Source organism: Danio rerio, chromosome 23 (genome assembly GCF_049306965.1).
Source record: "Danio rerio strain Tuebingen ecotype United States chromosome 23, GRCz12tu, whole genome shotgun sequence".
Taxonomy (NCBI): Eukaryota; Metazoa; Chordata; class Actinopteri; order Cypriniformes; family Danionidae; genus Danio; species Danio rerio.
In genome coordinates this window covers 21,432,120-21,452,733 of record NC_133198.1, presented here as the reverse complement: position 1 = coordinate 21,452,733, position 20,614 = coordinate 21,432,120, and the positions used below count along the sequence as shown (strand labels likewise).

General features: G+C 37.0%; 1 protein-coding gene across 4 annotated transcripts in view; it reads right to left on the bottom strand.

The window, feature by feature from the left end:
- Positions 1 to 1,546: 1,546 nt before the first annotated feature.
- Positions 1,547 to 20,614, bottom strand: part of avpr2ab (arginine vasopressin receptor 2a, duplicate b) — a 57,211-nt gene continuing 38,143 nt past the window's right edge. The window contains exons 3-6 of one of the 4 annotated variants that reach the window (XM_001922007.8): positions 18,050 to 18,295; positions 17,817 to 17,963; positions 13,055 to 13,703; positions 1,547 to 7,682 (exon numbers count right to left, since the gene is read on the bottom strand). In XM_001922007.8, the coding sequence (XP_001922042.4) occupies positions 7,480 to 7,682; positions 13,055 to 13,703; positions 17,817 to 17,963; positions 18,050 to 18,295 (1,245 nt within the window). In that variant the 3' untranslated portion in view covers positions 1,547 to 7,479. The remainder of the gene's footprint in view (positions 7,683 to 13,054; positions 13,704 to 17,816; positions 17,964 to 18,049; positions 18,296 to 20,614) is intronic. The other 3 variants (XM_068216887.2, XM_073938789.1, XM_073938790.1) reach the window with 3 other exon arrangements.

The window sequence follows — 20,614 nt, the reverse complement described above, 5'->3', positions numbered from 1 at the left end:
CTTTCAAAGAAAATAAAATCTTTGCTCTCGGTCAAAACCAAGCTCCAACATATTCAATTGCCAGCTGCTACTGGAACTTCAAACAGGAGTGGATTTTGTGGTCAGAAAAAACTGAAAAAAGAGCCTTTTACCACACATAGGATGGGTTAAAAGATATAAACAAGGCTAAAACGTCCATGATAAAATATATCGCTCTGCTTGACTTCTAATGTTGTAAGCCTATTTTTCTTCCAGAGGTCTTGGACATCTTGTTTAGATATATGGCATCAGACACAAGGATTTTATCAGATTCCAGCAAAACCTGACTGCATCTGCTGGAGATCTTCTAACGGGCCATGGCTGAATATTCCAGAATCAAAATGATCCAAAACAAGCAAAAACAAACAAAATTATGGGTCATTGGGTACAAAACTAAAGATTTGAATTTCCAGTTCCCTGACCTGAACCCCGTAGAGGTCTGAAACTCGATTCCTGGAGGGCCACAACCACAGCTCTGCACAGTTTTGCTCTGACCCTAATCAAACACAGCTGATCCAACTAATGAAGCCTACTAGAGACTATTAAGCAGGTGTGAGTTGGAGGTGGTTGGAACTTTACTATGCAGAGCTGCGGCCCCTACAGGAATTGAGTTTGAGACCACAGCTGTAGAATATTAGTAAGCGAATTGAGGAGGAGAGGATCTCCTTTAAAAATCTGCAGAGACTGTGAATAAGGATCAGACAATACAGGAAAAGACTCAGAGCCAATGATTATGCCACTGTGCATTGGTGAGAAATATACAGTGGAGATCAAAATTAGAGAATTCTACAATTTTCTATACAAACTCTTTAGACGGCATCCAAACTTTACGGTTTTCAGACTTTGCAAGATGGTGAGCCATTCTGAAAAGACCGAATCTCTCTGACAAAGAAATTCAGATGAAATCCCATTCAGCCATATAGCAACAGAAGTTGATGTCCATATCTGCATGACCATTCCGTATCAGCATGTGGTTTCAAAAATATGACCTTTTATGTATAATATTATCTTTATGTTGTCATTAACTCATTTAAGTTCTCCAAAAGGTGGCACGGTGGCTCAGTGGCTAGCATTGTCGCCTCACATCAAGAATGTTGCTGGTTCCAAGTCCTGACTGGGCCAGAAGGCATTTTCTGTGAGGAGTTTGCATGTTCTCCCTGTGTTCGTGTGGGTTTTCTCCAGGTCCTCCGGTTTCCCCCACAGTCTAAAGACATGCTGTTAAGGTGAGTTGAATAAACTAAATTGGCCATATGTATGGGTGTGAGTAAATGAGTGTGTATGGGCGCTTAGTAAAAAAATGTAAGTGTTCCATTTGGGATGATACTACATACATATACTATGCAGTTGTGTTGAGTGTCTTAGTGCATAAGTATGTGGTACTGAATATAGTAGTGGATAAGAACATAGTGTGCCATTTGGGACGCAGCTACGGTTTGGGGGATGATTTGTTTGGAGTTATTTTGTAATACACTGTTCTGAGTCAATGTTAAACTTTTGAAGATAAATAAGCACACAAAACATCACAATGTAAATTAATATAAAAACAATTTATTATACACTGCCAGTCATATTTTCTATACTGTGCATCCTGTATATCAAATATGTGATTTCATGATTATTCTTCATTATGCACTGGGGATAACAAAGAAGTCACTAGCAGTTGGTTCTCTTTAAAATTTTCACTAGCAGTTAGTTCTCATCAAATTAAACCAGTATTTATTCACTATCTAATGCTTAGTAGTTTTGGCTATCAAGGTCAATGACACCGAGTAAATATCTGATTTCCTAATCAAAACTAATTGTTCATGGGCATTATATGGTATACTACTTCTGCTCTAGAGATAAATCAATAATGCATTTCTATTTTTAATAATTTTTCATCAGAATTACTATAAAGTACCAGCCTGATCTCACAAGGATACGTAACTATTTTATGTTTTGTCAGGCTAATTCATACAAGTTCAGTCATAGGAAAATGCACTATTTTTAAAAGGAGGTGTGGCACAAAACCCACCCCTAAACCCAACTGACACTGGGAGATGAGCAAATCATACTAATACTAAATCATACATACTACCAAACAAATGAGATTGTACAAATTTATATGAATTACCCACTAAATAAAAAAGCTACAAATTGCCATGTGATAATTTTAAATGTACCTAAAAGGGATTTTCTCTCTTAATTCTTAAGCTGTGTGAACTGAAAGTTTTTAAAGAGCAAATGTTGGACTTGAAGCATCAATTTATACTTAAATTGTGCATTTTTAGTAATATTTTGCATGTGTGGGATTAGCAAGCACAAATGTGAGTGTGAACACACCTCCTAAACTACCACAGACACCACTGAATTTCTCTAATTGCACTAACCAAGTACCTCTGGAATCTGTGCATTACAAACATACATGTATAGTATATGTGTATAATACTTTTATAAGGCGCTTCAATTGCAGTGTATTAGCTAATTTTTTCCTAATCCTTCAACACGTCTTTATTATATTTATGTTTATTATATTTTCTGTACAAATAAGTTACTCTGAAGCATTTAAATGGTCCCCTGATTGAGAAAATGAGAAAAACGTACATTAGTTTGAGCACAAAATAGCAAAAATCAGAGGTAGCGCTAAAAGTGTGGCAAACATGTGAGTGAAACTGAAATAGGTGGGATTAGTGTGTACACTACCTGACAAGTCTTGCCGCCTATCCAAGTTTTTTGGAACAACAGTTAATAACTTGACTTCTAGTTGATCATTTGGTATGAGAAGTGGCTTATATTAAGGGAGAGGTCTCTAGATTACACTTATTTTAACTAAATAAAATATGATCATGATTTGATTTTTATTTATTTATTTAGGACAGTAAGGTCTGGCTTTGCTGAGACAACACTTATCACTTAACAGAAATAATGTAAAGTATAGAATATAAAGTCATAGTGCAGTGAAAAAAATAATAATTTTGTGTTTGACTCCCATGAGCTTGGAGGACTGCATCCATACATCTCTGCAATGACTCAAGTAACTTATTAATAAAGTCATCTGGAATGACAAAGAAAGTGTTCCTGCAGGACTCCCAGAGTTCATCAAGATTCCTTGGACTCATCTTCAATGCCTCCTCCTTCATCTTACCCCAGACATGCTCAATATTGTTCATTTCTGGTGATTGGGCTGGCCAATCCTGGAGCACCTTGACCTTCTTTGCTTTCAGGAACTTTGATGTGGAGGCTGAAGTATAAGAAGGAGCGCTATCCTGCTGAAGAATTTGCCCTCTTCTGTGGTTTGTAATGTAATGGGCAGCACAAATGTTTTGACACCTCAGGCTGTTGATGTTTCATTCACTCTGCAGATCTCTCACACCCGCATCCTGAATGTAACCCCAAACCATAATTTTTCCTTCACCAAACTTGACTGATTTCTGTAAGAATTTTGGGTCCATGCAGGTTCCAGTATGTCTTCTGCAGTATTTGTGATGATTAATCAGAAAAATCGACCTTTTGCCACTTTTCCTAATGATCAACTAGAAGTCAAGTATTTATTTGTTGTTTTTCACAACTGGGACAGACGACAAGACCTTTGTCGGGTAGTGCACATATATCATGTAAAGATTTGTAGCAGTTGCTTTTGAAATGTTGCAGTAAAAAAGCAATTTTTCAAACAAAGCATACAAAAATAAAAAGATATTTCTTTCAATGAGTTTTTACAAGGATTTTTTAGGATTGCGACAAACAATATTAGGAGTGTAACGGTACACAAAAAATGGTTCCTGATCTTAAGACTCAACAATTGATATCGATCTGTAAAAAAGTATATAAATCTAAAAGTTTCAAATTGCAGATGCACTTAAGCACCCAAAATAAACAGTCTCAAATACCAACAGGATTTCACCCCCTATTTTAATATCGCCGTTATCATTCCTAGACATGCCCCTTACTATCGATTGGCTGCAAGTGTGTTTTGGCACTTGGCCTGACACTGACTGTGGTCAAAAAGGCTTTTCAAGTTGCTTAATGCACCTTTAAGTACTGCTCATGCTTTGGATAAAACAGCGTTTGTTTAGTGCTTATGCGTACCAAACTGTACCAAAGATTTCCAGTACAAATATGTTTACCGTTACACCCTTAATATGCGAATAGTGGTTTGTACTGAAATCCATTACACATGAATAGCTTCTATAGTTCTACTTGGATACATTAAACCACTAAATATAAGCAACACAGACAATGACGTTTCATTCTGCTCAGCTTTTGTGTCCCACTGTATTGCCTTCCACTTCTAGTCATTTCATACTCAAGTACTGTAGACCAAATCCAGTGACAGTGCCTTCTGAACACTTTACATTTGATTATATATGGTTTGAACAGGATTCAGAAAGTCACTAAGCTGCCACTCCATCTGATTCTTCAGGTCACAGGCTGATATTTCTGTAACATTATTGCTGGTGGTGAATAAGTTCCTCTAAATATCTTGAATTTGCAGCATCTTGTCGCTGGTCGTCTGTGTTTGTCCAGAGCAGAGCCTGATAACCTATTGTTCATCCTGCATACATTGTTCACAAGCCTTTTTTTTCTCCTCTCACAATCGCATTTTACACGCTTTAAAGTCTGATATAATTCCGTGACAGTAATCAATGAAAACATTCAGTTGAGACATGAAAGAACGATGGAGAACAATGCGAACCTCTGATCCTTTGCTTCCTAAGCCTTCCCTGTCCTCTTCCTCTTTATTCATCACACAGTCTGTTTTCATGTGACTTAATGGACAGCTATTTGTAAAATGCACAGAGCGTTACTTGTGATTTTGGTAACACTTTACAATACGCTGGCACCATGATGCATTAATCAATGCAGATAATCATGAGTTAAAGGGATGGTTCACCCAAAACTGAAATGTCTGTCATCATTTACTTATCTTTTGACTTATTCCAAACCTGTTTAACCTTCTTTCTTCTGTGGAACACAAAAGGAGGTATCTCGAAGAAGGCAGGAAACCTTTAACCATAGTATTTGTTTTTCCAACTATGAAAGTCAATGGTTACAGGTTTTACATTTACATTTAGTCTCATTTAGCAGACAATTTTGTCCAAAGTGACTTATCATATAGGAGGCATTTAGCGATTCAACAAGAGGTAATACACACAAGAAGGGCTAGTTATGCAAAGAAACTTGTTTGTGCTTAAACAATTTAGTGCTAGAGTTTCTTTTTTGAGAGAGAAAGTAATCCCAGCAAGCTTTTTTTTTTTGTTTTTAAAAGATCTAAATAGACACCTAGTCGTCTTGGCTAAAACAAGGCTAAATTAGGGTTGTCAGTGACAATCTAATAGACATCTAATAAACTAGACTAGTCATCAAATAAACAGAAATGAATGACTACACATATAAAGTCTGTCTAATCTGTCTATTTGATGACTACTCTAGTTTTGGACTATTCTTAGATGTCTATTAGATTTTCACTGACAGCCCAAGTTTAGCCTTGTTTTAGCCAAGCTGTCTACATTTAAATGTCTATTAGGCCCCGTTTACACTCAGGTCTTGATGCCCAATTCTGATTTGTTGCCTATATCTGATTTTTTTTGCCTGTCCATTTACACATTCTTTAAAATGTGACCCAAATCCAATTCATGTGTTTATACTTGCCATACAATTTACAAATTGTATGCATGCTTAAAGGCAGAATCCCATCTGCGCCACACTAGCCACGATGGAAGAAATTGTCTTGCTTTTAGCTCTTAAACGTTAAAATGATTTTGAGGCAGAGGTTGAGGGAAAGGGCTGACATCCCACTTTGCGCCTATGGTTTATATATGGTGTCCTCCACCATTCAGAGGAATTTGTGAGTACTAGAGAGACCTCAGGACTGGTGGGAGCAAATTGTGGCGACTGATCACTTTCCTCTTCCATGTTTTCTCTGTTGTTGTTGTTTACCGCGTAGGCCTCAATAAATTTGATCGGCCTGTTTACATAATAGTCGCATTGTCACATATGCGATTTATGAAGGAGGCCTGAAACCGATCTCTGAATATCCGAATGCATACATTGTTTTGTGTTTACACAGTTATAGAACAGATCCCATCTGTGTCACATCTAGGCCAAATCGGAATTGGGTCACATTTACCTGGTAGTGTAAATGCGGCTTTAGACGTCTATTAAACATAAAATTTTTGCTGGGATTCTACAGGTGGTTTGTGAAGTCCACTCACCTGTGCGAAGCACACTTCATAAATGCACAATGTTTGTGCTGGTTAATGTGTTAGTTAGATGAATGAGTTGGTTTTACACAGGTGGTTTGTTAAGCCCACTCACTTGTGCGAGACAAACCGAAATTTATAGCATTTTGGGGTTGGTGTAAGGTGAGAAGAAGGGCATTGTTTTTTTTCACAGGGATTCAGGTGCTTTTAGAACATATGGATTTCAAGTTGTTTGAAGGTTTTCAGCTTTCTTTTAGTGTTCAGCAGAAAAGAGAAACCCATAAAGGTTTATAACTAGGGTCGCACAATATTGGAAAAATTTGACATTGCAATATTTTTTTTTCTCTGTGATATAAATACAATTTCAGCAGATGACTTAAAAAGCTCTATTTAGAAAAGATTTCATTACTTTAGATTGATTGGGATGATTTTTTTTAGGGAAGTGAAATATAAATCTATTTTTATGTCATCTATTATATATACCTACTAAACAAACTACAATCATAAAAAATAAACACATTTGAGCAAATATATAAGCAAATTCAACAGTGGTCTAGTTTTCTGGGAAGAAACCTGTGGTTTTTTGGTCATCTATAATTCCAACTCAACTTTGCATATCTTGCGATGTGACTGAATATATATATATATATATATATATATATATATATATATATATATATATATATATATATATATATATATATATATATATATATATATATATATATATAACTCTTGAAGAACTAAACCATTTATTATTAATGATTTCTGCATGGACAACAACAGAACATTCCATATGATTCAAAGATTGATTAATCTACACATATGGACTCTATAATACAATAATTAGCCTAGCATTTATTTAGTGCAAGCACATTGTAAGGTGTTACCGTGATTTAGTCTTCTTCGACAGATCAGTATCTGCTGATCAGATTGTATAAACGGCATGTTCCTGAATTTAGTCCTGTGACCAATAGCCTTCAATGTAGGACATATAAAAATACAGTCCTGTAGCAAACAGTCGTTTCACCACACTTTACAGAGTGGGTGCTTGTCCATGAAGTTTCCAAGCTTCCTAATGTTGTCCAATGTATCAATTTATAATTAGAAAAGCTACTCCTAACCTCAAATGCACCCTTTAGATTATTGTATTTGTGTCACCAAAATTGGCCCAGAGGACAACTTTGAGAGTCATTTGGGACAAGGTCTAGTTTATCACTTCAGCGGTGTGTTTGTGGTGTGCTCTTATGTGTGTGTGTTTGTTGTAGAGTCAGACCAGGGGTCAATATATGGAGTCCTTGGTGTTGGTTGATGTGTGCGTTGCGGTGGAGTCGTCCGGCAGGGACCCTCGGCGTGGGGATCTTCTATGGCAGCGCAGCAGGGCGAGCAGTTCACGGGACACGCTGCTGGAGAAGGCTGTGTAGATCCACGGGTTAGTGCATGAGTTTAGACTGGCTAGTAGCATCAGAATAGTGAAAACAGCCCCTGTGTGAGAGATGAAAGCAGATGTAAAGCCAGAGAAGAGTTTTCATATTTATTACTGCACTGGCAGCTCTGATAAAATTGTAATATGCACTTGGAAGTATATAAATGAGATTTACCCTATTTGATTGGTTAGAAAAGTAGTAGTATTAACTCCTCTTACACAAATTGTAGTCACTAATGTACAGTCAGGGTTATTAGCCCCCTTGTTTATTTTTCCAATTTCTGTTAAACGGAGAGAAGCTTTTTTTTCAGCACATTTCTAAACATAATAGATTTAATAACTCATTTATAATCACTGATTTATTTTATCTTTGCCATGACGACAGTAAATAATATTTTACTATATATTTTACAAGACACTTCTATGCAGCTTAATGTGACATTTAAATAATAATAATAATTCCTTACATTTATATACAAAAACGACAGCAGCCATTATATACGACAGCAGCCATTTTGCGGCAGGCCGCACACCACACCAGCTGATTGGTGGAGAGGAGATAAAGATGAAGCCAATTGGAATGTGGGGATGGTTAGGAAGCCATGATGGACAGAGGCCAGTGGGCAGATTTGGCCAGGATGCCGGGGTTAAACCGCTACTCTTTTTCGAAGGACATCCTGGGATTTTTAACAACCACAGAGAGTCGGGACCTCAGTTTAATGTCTCATCCGAAAGACGGCTTAACTAGGTTAATTAGGTTAACTAGGCAGAATAGGGTAATTAGGCAAGTTATTGTTTATTGATGGTTTGTTCTGTAGACTATCAAAAATATATAGCTTAAAGGGGCTAATAATTTTTTTTAAAACTGCTTTTGTTCTAGCCAAAATAAAACAAATAAGACTTTCTCCAGAAGAAACAATATTATCAGAAATACTGTGAAAATTTCCTTGCTCTGTTGAACATCATTTGGGAAATATTTAAAAAAAATAAAATAAATGAAAAGAGGGCTAATAGTTCTGACTTCAACTGTACATTTAGCAAAAAACAAAACAAAAAACTCCCATAAACAGTATAAATTAGCAGTATAACAGTATAATTCATGCATATAGTACATTGAAAGTGCAGTAGGTGATCTGCCTAAATGCTATCCCTTAGCATAATATCTTTGAAACAAGGTCCCACCCCTGCCATCCAAAGCCGCGCCTCCTAAAATCACGAATGCGCACATTAGATTAGACAGCCCACTAGATCATGTCATTCACCAGTTAGTAAACTTTATAATATTACAATTCCAAATGAATAATGTATTATATCTAGCAAATTTTCAGTTGTGTAGGAAGCAAAACTTCCTAATGTGCAATATTTCATGCATGCAAGGATTGTTGATCTTGCTCTTTCATGGGCTTTATCCCAAAGCGACTACTGTATGCTTAGAGCTTGGCCAGCGGGGTATAATAATTAATTATACTTTTTACTAAGCCATACTTGCATGCTATTTCAGACTGAATATTCAAAGTAACATGGTAAAAAAAACAGGTGACGCATCACGGGTTGTCATTGTTGAAAATGAACCAATGTGAATATAAAAGCAACTTTAGCTCAGTAAAGCAGGCTAGGTGGTAGAGCGCTATTTTCTGATGTTTTGTTGTTAAACTAAATCAAAATCTGCTTTATGGATGCTGTTAAAGGTCCCTTATGAAACTAAAAATAATCACATCAATCTTTCATCTGAAGATTTCAGTGGCTGAACAACACTTCTGTGCGTATAACCCATCCGTAAAACAACACAATCTACATCAGATTTACATGACTAAAATAGTTTAAAACAAAGCATTACCTGTCTAAAAGAAATACTTCAGCCATGCTGTCATCCTTCCTCCAGCATGCAAAATTAACTCCAATATTGATCCAAGATTTTAAAATTTTGATTGAGCATTTGTTTTTACCGCTCTCTCTCTCTCTCTCCCATGGCGGATCAGTCTGCATGAACATATGCACAGATGTACAAATCTGCATTTGCTGACAGACAGTTTGGGTTACTTATCAGAATGATGGGAATTGTCTACCTGACAATATTTAATTGAATGAACATTTTTTAGTTTTATGCCTTAACCAGAATATAAAAATACATGTAAATACATTAATACTATTGGAATGTGAAGAGACTTTCAACCAGCACAACAAAAAATGTTTTAATAACCTACTGCACCTTTAACTATTCAAAAGTTTGGGGTCAGAAAGTTTTTTATTTTACCATAATTTGTTTATTCAACAAACAAAAAATCAAAATCAAACAAAGTTTTGATTTTGAAGTCGGTTTAAACTTTCTATTCATCAAAGAATACACCAAATATTAAACAGCTGTTCTCTGTTTTTAACTGTCTTCAGTATTGATTATAATAAGCCATGTTTCTTCAGCATATTAGAAGGATTTTTTAAGATTTTCGTTTTTTGTCATAACAGGAATAAATTACTGTCACAGTTGTGTTCAATTTCACAGGCTCTTAGTTTCTATAACCTTGTTTTGTTCTCATCTGTTTCCATAGTAGCTTATTATGTTCCGTACCTGTGTCTGATTTAGTTATTTGCTGTATTTATTGTTATTTGTGTAATTTGGTTTGTCTTTCTCCTTGTGCCAGAGTGTTTTGAAAAACAACAACACTGACAAACATTTTAATATGGTAATATTATTAATATTCTTTGATATGAATTTAGGGGTGACACAGTGGCTCAGTGGTTAGCACTGTCGCCTCACAGCAAGAAAGTCGCTGGTTCAAGCTCCGGCTGGGTCAGTTGGCATTTCTGTGTGGAGTTAGCATGTTCTCCTTGTGTTCTTGTGGGTTTCCCCCATAAGTCCAAAGACATGCAGTATAGGTGAATTGAATAAACTAAATTGGATGTTTCCCAGTACTGTGTTGCAGCTGGAAGGGCATTCACTGTGTAAAACATATGCTGGATAAATTGGTGGTTCATTCCACTGTGGTGACCCCTGATGAATAAAGGGACTAAGCTGAAGGAAAATGAATGAATGAATGACTTTTACTATACCTTTCAAATGGAGCAGAACCTCTTTCAAAGTTACTGATCCCAAACTTTTGAATCTCCCACCACTTTATGTATGTTTACTTGAACTTCTTTGCAAATTAGGTGCACCATGCTAGTTTGGCTTCAGAACTGCTTTAATTTTGAGAAAAAAAGACCAATAGCATAAACATTGCACTTTCACCATCAGAGCTGCTGCTCACTCAGTATTTTCAGAATATCATATTTCATATAACTTTTTCAAAAAACGTCTTATTTTATTCAGTTTAGATCCCTAAAACTATTTACTAGATTAAAGTGTACAATACAGCTGCATGGCTAAGCTTGTGGAGATGTTTCAAAGTGATTTGGTTACCAGGTGGCCGGTCAAACTGTGCAGAAAGTCCCGCCTAATACAGAGGTGTAAATACCAATGAGATTACCAACCGACACTCATGAGAGTGAGCAGGTGTTTGTCTGTTCATGTGTTAAAGGAAAAGAGGGCAGGGGACAGTTAAATAACGAAGTGAAGAAAACAGATTGATTATTTCTGCTCCTGGAACCCTCCTCTCTCACACACTGTAGTTTAAGCCAAGCTTTAAAGCACCTGCCCGCAATTTCCAAGCAGACCCGAGGACCATGATGAACTGATTTATGTGTCTTTGATTGTACTTGGAACAAATCTCTGCAGGAAGGTAGATTTCCAAGAACAGGCACCTCAGTTATTGAGATGTTCCTGGAGAATGTGTTGCTTGTTTGGTTATTTAACACAATCCTGCTGATGGCAAAGCTGAGTTTCAGACAAATTTCAGTGGTACATGTTCAGAAATCAATCTAATGTTCTGATTGGATGATTATTCTGAATTACTCTACTTGAATTTGAATAGTAGAATACATATTTAAACTATGCAATGAAATCCGACAAAAGAATAATTAAATACTTCTTTTCTTAAAATTGTCCTAACATTTTTTGTACTTACTTTACCTAATGTGCATGGAAAAAAAAGTGTCACCACAAGCTAGAGGTCTGCATTCCGACCAGATTTCTTGTAGCGTGGAAATAAATTTTCGATAAAGCGTGGGAGCGGTCGGTAACTGGTGTATTTTGAATGGGAGCACTCCCGACTCCCGAGCGAGCGAGCACGCATATGTATGTGTGGGAATGAGAGAGCATGATGCTGCGTTTAGCTTGTTTGTTGCTGTCTGTGTGTGTGTGTGTGTGTGTGTGTGTGTGTGTGTGTGTGTGTATTTATGTGTGTATGTGTGTGTATGTATGTGTGTGAATGGGAGAGAGATCTTGGTGCAGTTTGTGTGTGTTTGTGTGTGAATGAGAGAGAGTGTGATGCTGTCTGTGTCACTTGCTTGGTGCTGTGTGTCTGTGTGTGTGTGTGTGTGTGTGTGTTTATACAGACAGCTTGTTATAGGCTGTCCGGACTCTGTATAGCCGGCGCGGCGGGTAGAAAATCGGGCGGGGCGGGAAGCTGAACAACTAATTCAAAATTTTGTCCCGCACAGATCCTACCACAAGCTTTGTGATTTCATAAGTGCTTTATCTACATTATATTATATTTGGTTTGCTGATTTATATATTTTTTTGAGAGAAACTGAGATTGTAAAGAAATTTTGTATTTGAGAACTCCACCAATTATTGCTTCATTTTTAAAAAAGTGTATGGTTATTTAAACATAGGCTCATTTTGAAAACGTAGCCCTATATACGTTTCTGGAGATCGCAAATCATGTAGCTAGAAGTACGTATGGCTGCACTTCATTTTTAAAACAAACGCTACAGGGCGGTATGACCATTCCTTTTCGCAATTAGCAGCTGACTGCTAACCTCAGTATGGACTGCTTTCTCGCTGTTACCAGTTTGTCTAGTTAGCTCGCCATGTACGTTGGTGGACTTGAGATGCAGGGAGGAGTTGACCACAATGCTTGAGTATGGTGAGGAACTGTTCAATAAAGCGGGTAAGACAAAAACTAAAGCTAAAAAATAAAAAATAAAAACAAGTAAATAATGGTTAGAATGTGGTAAAATCACACGAGGGTTGTTCTTTTTCGGGATTGCTTTTTAAAATTGCCAGTTGGGTTTTGGGAAGTGCATGGGCGGGTCAATCTGTGCCTTTTGAAAACACTATTGGTTGGGTTTAGGGAACAATAAGGGTGGGTCAGTCAATCAGTCAGTCAGTCAACAGCAGGTGCGAATGGCACTCGTTAGAGAGCCTCTGGTGGATTTGGGAAAACAAAAACCGCAAATAAATGTGGCTCCTGAGACATATTTGATGGTCTCCAGAAATGTATATAGAGGTACATTTTCAAAATGAGCCTGGGTTTGTATTTAGCACCCACAAAGCCCTATTTTGTGACTGTACAGAACATGTATATTCATTTGTTATATCTGTGAATCTGACCTTGGATTGGTGGGTTGGGGTCCCAGGCGGCCCATAACTGAACAATAAAGAAAGGAGACCAGCAGATGGTGTAGACCAGCACAATGACAAGAGTCATCCTCACCGTCTTAGACATGGCTTTCGTCACACCCGGGACAGGCGGCGGGTGCGAATACTCGGTCGGAAGTGGAAAAGCATCTGGAAGCACATCTGGCCATAGTTCAGAAGCTCCAGAGCTCTCCGTGTGTCCAGCCAATGCACACACGCTATTGGCTGATAATGACTGAGAATGGGTGGGGTCTGAGAGATTGTTGGGGCTGTTTTGCAGGTGATTTGGGATGGAAGGGTCTGAAGAGGGGCATGGCCCAAAGCAGGGTTCACACATAGAGCTCCTACAGGGTAAAGTCTGCGAGTATTCGTCATATAGGTTTGAGGAGAACTCTTCCTGTCCAGCATGATGTGAGCGGCTGCAGTGAGCTTGACTGAGACTGATTTCGCCTTGCTGACTGTGTCTGCTCTGTCTGCTTCTCTCGTTTTTCTTTCTCGTCCTTCCCCTGCCACCCTCCCTCCGGGGAAAGTGAAAGAAGACTGAGTTCTTCTTAAATTCTGCTGTTACCACCCGTTCTGACTTCAAGTAAATGTTGTCATGGATTTCTCTGAAGATGCGAACCTGAGATCACAAAGAAAACCATCAGATTATTTACAATTATACAATAGAACTGAGCAGAGAACAGTCATTGGATTTATATGAAAACAACTGTGATGTAGAATTAAATTTAATGAAATTGCAAAGTTTTTTGATCATAGTTTTACATTTAATTCAGTAAATTGTGCCTAATCAATGTTCTAAAATGTTTTATATCAATGGTGGGGTTGGAACCCCACAGGGATAATGAGGGGGGAGGGAGGGGAGGGGGGAGGTGATTTCCAAAAATGTAACTCATTTTATTAAACTATAAGAATGACCATATTTAAATATTCTATCCATAACCCACAGATAAAAAAAAATATTTAATAGTTTTATATAAAAAAAAAACATGCAAATAAAAAGCCATCAGCCTTTTGATTTTCTTGCGACCCCTGGGGTGATAATTATGTTATATTAAAGAGGCAGCACATTCATTTTATGGTCCCGAGTAAAATTTTCTGACAACTTTACGACATTTATGAACATTAAAAATAAATACAATCCGCAACTGAACATGGAGGATGATCTCCGAGTGGCGTTCGTCAAAACTAAATGATGAATAGACTTGGGTATGTTGGTATGTGTGTGCAATTGTGTGCAAGGTTTTTATATTTTAACCACCTTAGAAAACATTTGGGGTCGCAATTCACTGGCATTGTAATTTTGAGGGTCGCGGCAAGGACGTAGGTTTGCACTTGACATTGGTGGGTTCAGGTGGTTTGAAAGACCAAAAGTTGGATTATTATTATTATTATGTTAGAACATTTATTATTATTGACATGGCCAAATTCTGACTTCGGAAAGTTGATTGTACTGGCCAGTTTGTTATTTGCCTGTAGGGTTCGGTTTTTAATATAAAACAAGTTAACGGATTTCTAAAAATGAAAATTAATGATAGATGATAATAAATTTGTATTTTAAAAAGAAGTCTTGCTCTTAAATTTTCATTATTTATAAAACTGTAATATGAAACAGTGTAAATGCACATGTGCCTGATTTAAATGTTAAAATAATGTTTACTAACTGATAAAGAAAGAGTTAATAAAGTTTATTTTAGCCATAGTGCAAATAGTTTCAACTGAAAATGGACATGCGACTCTGAGAGATAAGGAGAACTGGCAGGGATCATATACTTTTACATGTAGCTGTTTATTTTGCAATTAGTTTTCAGGGCATATTACTCCCAAACTTTATCAGTTTGTTATAACGAGAGACTTTGTATTAAAGCGGGGGGAAAACACAAGCATTAACAGCATTATCATGATGGACTCATCCAGTGCTGAACTTGAGTTTATGTGACACACTTTGTTGAAAAAAGCTTCTAATGTCATTTTTTTTGCTGCCGCCATTCTCACTTGTGTGTGTCACACACCTTATTCTTGAACTGCAAATTCCCCTGCGCAGTTTTGGCGCTCACTGCTTGTATCTGAGCACAGCTACAGCCTCTAATGTGTCAGCAGCCAATCACAATGTTCATATGTGTTTGCAGGGTCTTTGAAGATATCATAATGTCAAATTTAAGACCTTTTAAGACCTTTTTAAGACCATTAAGTATTAAATTTAAGACCTATATTTAAGACCTATATCGCAATATCAAAAAGAGGCGAGAGAAAATGTAAAAGCACAAAATTAGGGGTAAAATAAAGTTATTTAAATTGAACAGTACTAAAGTCAGGTTAAATGCACCATTGAACTACAGCAAAAACAAACATCTTAATGCAGATTTATACTTTCACCTGGCACCGCATCGCACAACTCACGCAACGGTTTAAGGCTTTTATACTTGACACGTTCACCATTGAGATATTTTTTTTAAATGACAGGGGGCGGTCCAAAAAAACAGAAAGTAAAATCAGACGAATAAAAAGATAATCATTATCATTGAAGATGTTTTTGGGGGCCTCTTTTTTGTTTTAACAAACTTATCTCTCAGAGTTTTTCCAAAGTTTTACAAAAACTTTCCTCCTTTCCCATGGCTGTTGCAATTTCTAGCCAATAATTATTGGTCATTCTGGCAAGCAGAAATGTAACTGTGATAGAAAATAGGTAAAAACTTGATTAGGTATTATAGCTTACTGTACTATTCACTCTTCAAATAAATCCCACTATCAATCCCATTTTATCACTAAAATAAAGTGAACTAGTGTCTGCTGTACAGTGTTTTGTAAAGTACAGTAAAGTACTTCAATTACTCTGTTGTGGTAATACTATAGTTGCTATGGTAACACAACAAGTGTATTAAAAACAAACTACCCAGTGCTTTAGTTTTTTTTTTTTACAATATAGGGTATATTTTTCTACAATTCACCACAATTCACCAAAGCACGAAAGGAGTCAGACGGAGCGAGAGCAGATCATTCGCACGTGAGCAGCCAGTGTTTTGAGAGCTCGCAAGCAGTTTTGTCCATGAACAAAGGAAACCGGCGCGCGAACAGAGATTCGCTCTCTCGTATTACAGCGCTCCCGACTTATAAAACTGCACTTGCGACATTTGTCAGTGAAATAACGGCATACTCTGCCAGCCGAAATCATGTCACGCGCACTCAAAGCGAACTTCCGCAAACACAGCGATGATGTCACATTCGCCGCATGCACTGAGTTTAATATCAGAAAGCTAATTGGCTATTGCAAGTTGACTTTTTTGTAGTTGTAATAAAGCAAATTACAATTGGACTAGTGAAATAAAGAACTACAACACCCCAAAAACCTAGCAACAACAACAAAAAGAATTTAAATGAGCATTAGATGTAGCGTTACATGGACATCGCAAAAATAAGACCTGTGCAAAAATATTTAAGACCTAGAACAGCCAATTTAAGATTTTTTAAAGCCATAAATTAAGATTTTTTAATTTAAGACTTTTTAATACTTTTTAAGACCCCGCGGGGACCCTGGTTTGGGGGCAGTGCGACTTGAAGAGAAAAAATGATTTAACCCTTTTTGCATATCAACTTGACTTTTCTAGGTTAATGCTGACAGCGCGTTTTTTTAAAGTGAATTAAATTATTGGTGGGGACATTTCAATAGTTGATGGATATCAGTGAGGCCGCGCCCTCTCCATCCATGCTAAATCTACACCCCTGGGTCGCAGGCTGAAATGTTTGGGAACCCCTGTTCTATATAAAAATACTTTCACTATTTACCATTTATTTGACTTGCATTAGGGAGCAAAAGCTTGTTGTATGGCAACAGTCATTTAGGTAGAACTTGTCAGTGACATTTTAAATGTAAGGCTTAGCAAAATAAAATAAATTAGCATGTATATTTATGCATTTAGAAAAGTATCCAAAAATAACTTGCATTACATTTACTAGTTCAAGAAAATTGGGGTTTAAACTATAGACTATTAAAAAATACGGACGTGAGGAAAGAGGTGGGGCATGAGCGGAGCTACGGATGCCCTTAATTATGCAGACTTAATATAACTCAAAATAAATGAGATGGATGAATTATAAAAAATTCACCCCCTCACAGTTTTCATGAAGGGTAATATAAGCTTTATGCACCAAAACCATATTTTGTACCAGACTGTAAACATGTTTTTATCAGCAGTCAAATTGGCCAATTTAGCATTGCAGTCAGTGAGCATCTGTAATTCCTGGAGCCAGCCCCCAAAGGCCAGTTGATGAACTGCAGTTTCAGTTACTTCCGTATTAGATCAAGAGGGAGAGCAGGATGATGCCGCTTGGTTTAAATCCATAACAGCGCCATACAGTTTATCTAAATGAATGCCAAAAGGAAAGCCAAAGATGTCTACCTTATTAGCTAAACCTGTTTGAAATTCCTCTGGTATTACAGTGAATTTCTTTGAATTGCCATTAAGTTAATCTCTCTTCCTGTCATTCAAATTCAACATCCAGCTCATGAATGGAAAAGGAGGCAATTTCAGAATTTTCTGAACAGTTTAATTTCTGGATTTCACCCAAGCCCGCTGCAGTTATTAAATCTGTGAAGTCTGCAGTACATTTAATTCTCACTAAACTTTCCAACTCTTTGACATTTGCATAAAAGACACCATGTTCTTATTCGAAATTGAGCATTGTTAGAAAAGAAAAATGCAAAAGAGTAAGCATGAAAGAGAATAAATGGAGATACCTGACAGACCGTAATGATTAGGGCCGGCAATACAAACACAGCCACAGTCATCCAGGTGACATATGCTTTCAGACCCCACGGCTCCGCAAAGTGGCCCCAGCATTCAAACACCCCGGGGGAAACTTCTGACTGCGAGAAGATAAACACCTGCTTGCAGACGGGAAGAGAGTTATGAGCTTGAAAGAACAAATATTCGTGAACAACTGAAACAAATGATGATCTTATTTCCTCGCCTGTGGTAAACTGAGCACAAATGCCAGGCCCCATGCAACCATGATAGGGGTGTTCCAGCGAGAGGTTGCGCCCCCACGATATGCCTGTAGGGGACAACAGATGGCGTAGTGCCGATCCACAGTCATGGCTACAATCATGTAGGAGGATGCAAACATCCCGACAATCTGCAAATATTTCACAGAGCGACACAGAGCATCGGGACCATGGAAGCGCTCGGTGATGTCCCACACCAGCTGCGGCAGCACCTGGAAACAAAACATATAGTTCAAGGACAGATGTCTAGTTCAATCAGCTATAGATTGCACAGGGGTATAGATTCTTTAAATGCAATTAACATTTCAATTGTTTGGGTCAATGCTTGCTGTATGCTAGTCCGAAGGATAACCTGTCTAGATCTGCCTTGAGACTTAAGTAATCTCAGCAGCACGTTTTCCATGATCACAACTGAATGCAGTGCTACTTTCCCATTGTTTTTCTATATAAACAGGGGCCATGTTTCTTTCCAGCATCTTGTGCATGACAGTAGGGCGGCACAATATATTATTTTAGCATCATACAGGAATCAGTGAGTGAAATTCAATACCCTTTAAGACCTTTTTTAACACTCTTTCCAAACATTTTAAGACCTTCTAACCACTTTTCAAGCAAAAACACTGGCGAGATTTTAACTTACAGTACATTTACTGATTATTAATGTAAGAAACTAAAACAAAACTAAAACATGATTCATATACTAAATGAAAATCTATCAAATCTAGCTAATTCAGCAGGTTGGCGCCTATAGAGTAGGCATGGGACGATAACTGTTTTCAAGGTATACCATGGTTTGAAAAGTCAAGGTTTTAAAACCGACACATTTTTTCTGTAAAACCGTTCATGTGGTATGTGTAAAATCTTTTTTTACATTTCTTTTTAGTTTTTTAGTACAGTATCTCTAGCAGATAAAAATATCCAAAGATGCCGTGTTAAATGGTAAAGAAATCTGTGTTTTTGAAACAAATGAAGACAGCAGAAGTCAGATTCATTTGAATAACTTAGCCTGACATGTTTACTGCTCCAAAATTTAATTCATATTGTTTTAGTTTTTTTACCCAGACATTTAAAAAATATGTATTTTAGTAATCACAATACCATGATATTTTTATCAAAGGTTATCTTATACCGGCCCATGCCTACTTTAGAGCTGCTGAAATCATGGGATTGCCTTACTGCAGTAAACAAAGCAGCAGGATGTCAAATCTAGTAGGATTTTATTGATTTCATAAACTAGACAGCATCCTGATATTCGCAGATTTAATTCAAGCAAACTTTAGCATACAAACATACCTTGCATAATCAAAATGATATAAAATGTAATACGTTGCAAAATAGCATTTAAGACCTTTTAGCACTTTTTAAGGGCCTTAAATTTCTCTGCATTGATTTATCAACTTATACTTTTTAAGAAAGTCCACCCCGTGCATTCTCTGAGCATTGATATCGCAATGTGTGTGTCCACAATGGCCACATCACAGGACACGTAATATTGAGTTGGGATTATAGTTGATCAATAATTGAGAATACATGAGATTTGTGGAGTCATTGCAAAGTTTGGCATAGAATGTTTATCAACAGTGTTTTTTGAGTGCATGAATGAACATTTAAAATCACTCATTAGCTATGTTACCATCCAAAGATGCGAATTAACTTTATGCGCATAACTGGAATATCGCATGTAAGACATGCAAAAAAAAAGCAGCATTTCCATCCAAGTAGTCAAAGAAAACAAAATCGTCACTTCCTGATTAACTGGCGCTAAATATCAACATGCATGAATCTTTTCTTTATTAAATAAAAGACTTGCGCCTCAGAAGACACGCAATGAACACATGGTGGCTTTTGAAGGCATGAGAAGAGGAGCACAGATGCTCTTGACAATTTTGGAGGTAATTAATAATATAACAACACTAATAGCGAAATGGTTACGGAATTTTAGAAAGACCAAAACAGCATTTCAGATGTTTTACAATGTGCTCAGCCTGCTGGTTTGTCCATTCACACATTTTTACCATCACATAATCTCTTATAATAAAATAAAAAACTTTTGTTCCATAAAAGGGTTTCCATCGTAGTTTATGCGCATCTTTTCTTATTAAATAAAACGTTTTTCCTACTTACTTGTGTGCATATATGTTTTGTCATGTCAATGCAAAGGGAGCCATTGTTTTTTACAGAGTTAGCTTAGCAAAGCAGCATCCTGTGCAGCAACAATGTGTGGCCAGAGGCTGTCTAAACGCTGCTATTTCCACAGAACTTCTTCTGTTTCTGTGTTTGAGCTTTTTTTAAAAAAAATTAAACAAAGAGAGAAGTTCTTATAGTTTAATTTTAGTTATGTTCCAGAGGGATATAAAGAAAAAGATATGTAGCTAACATATGACAAAAATTTGACAGCTTCCAGAATCAATCTCAGTTCAGTGCTGGACTCAGCTAAAAACTCCTCATAAAAGGAGCAGCTCTAACCGTAACAGCAGAAGCTGTGGATTGTGAGCAACAACCTGTAGGTATTTTTATTTGTTAAATCTAGA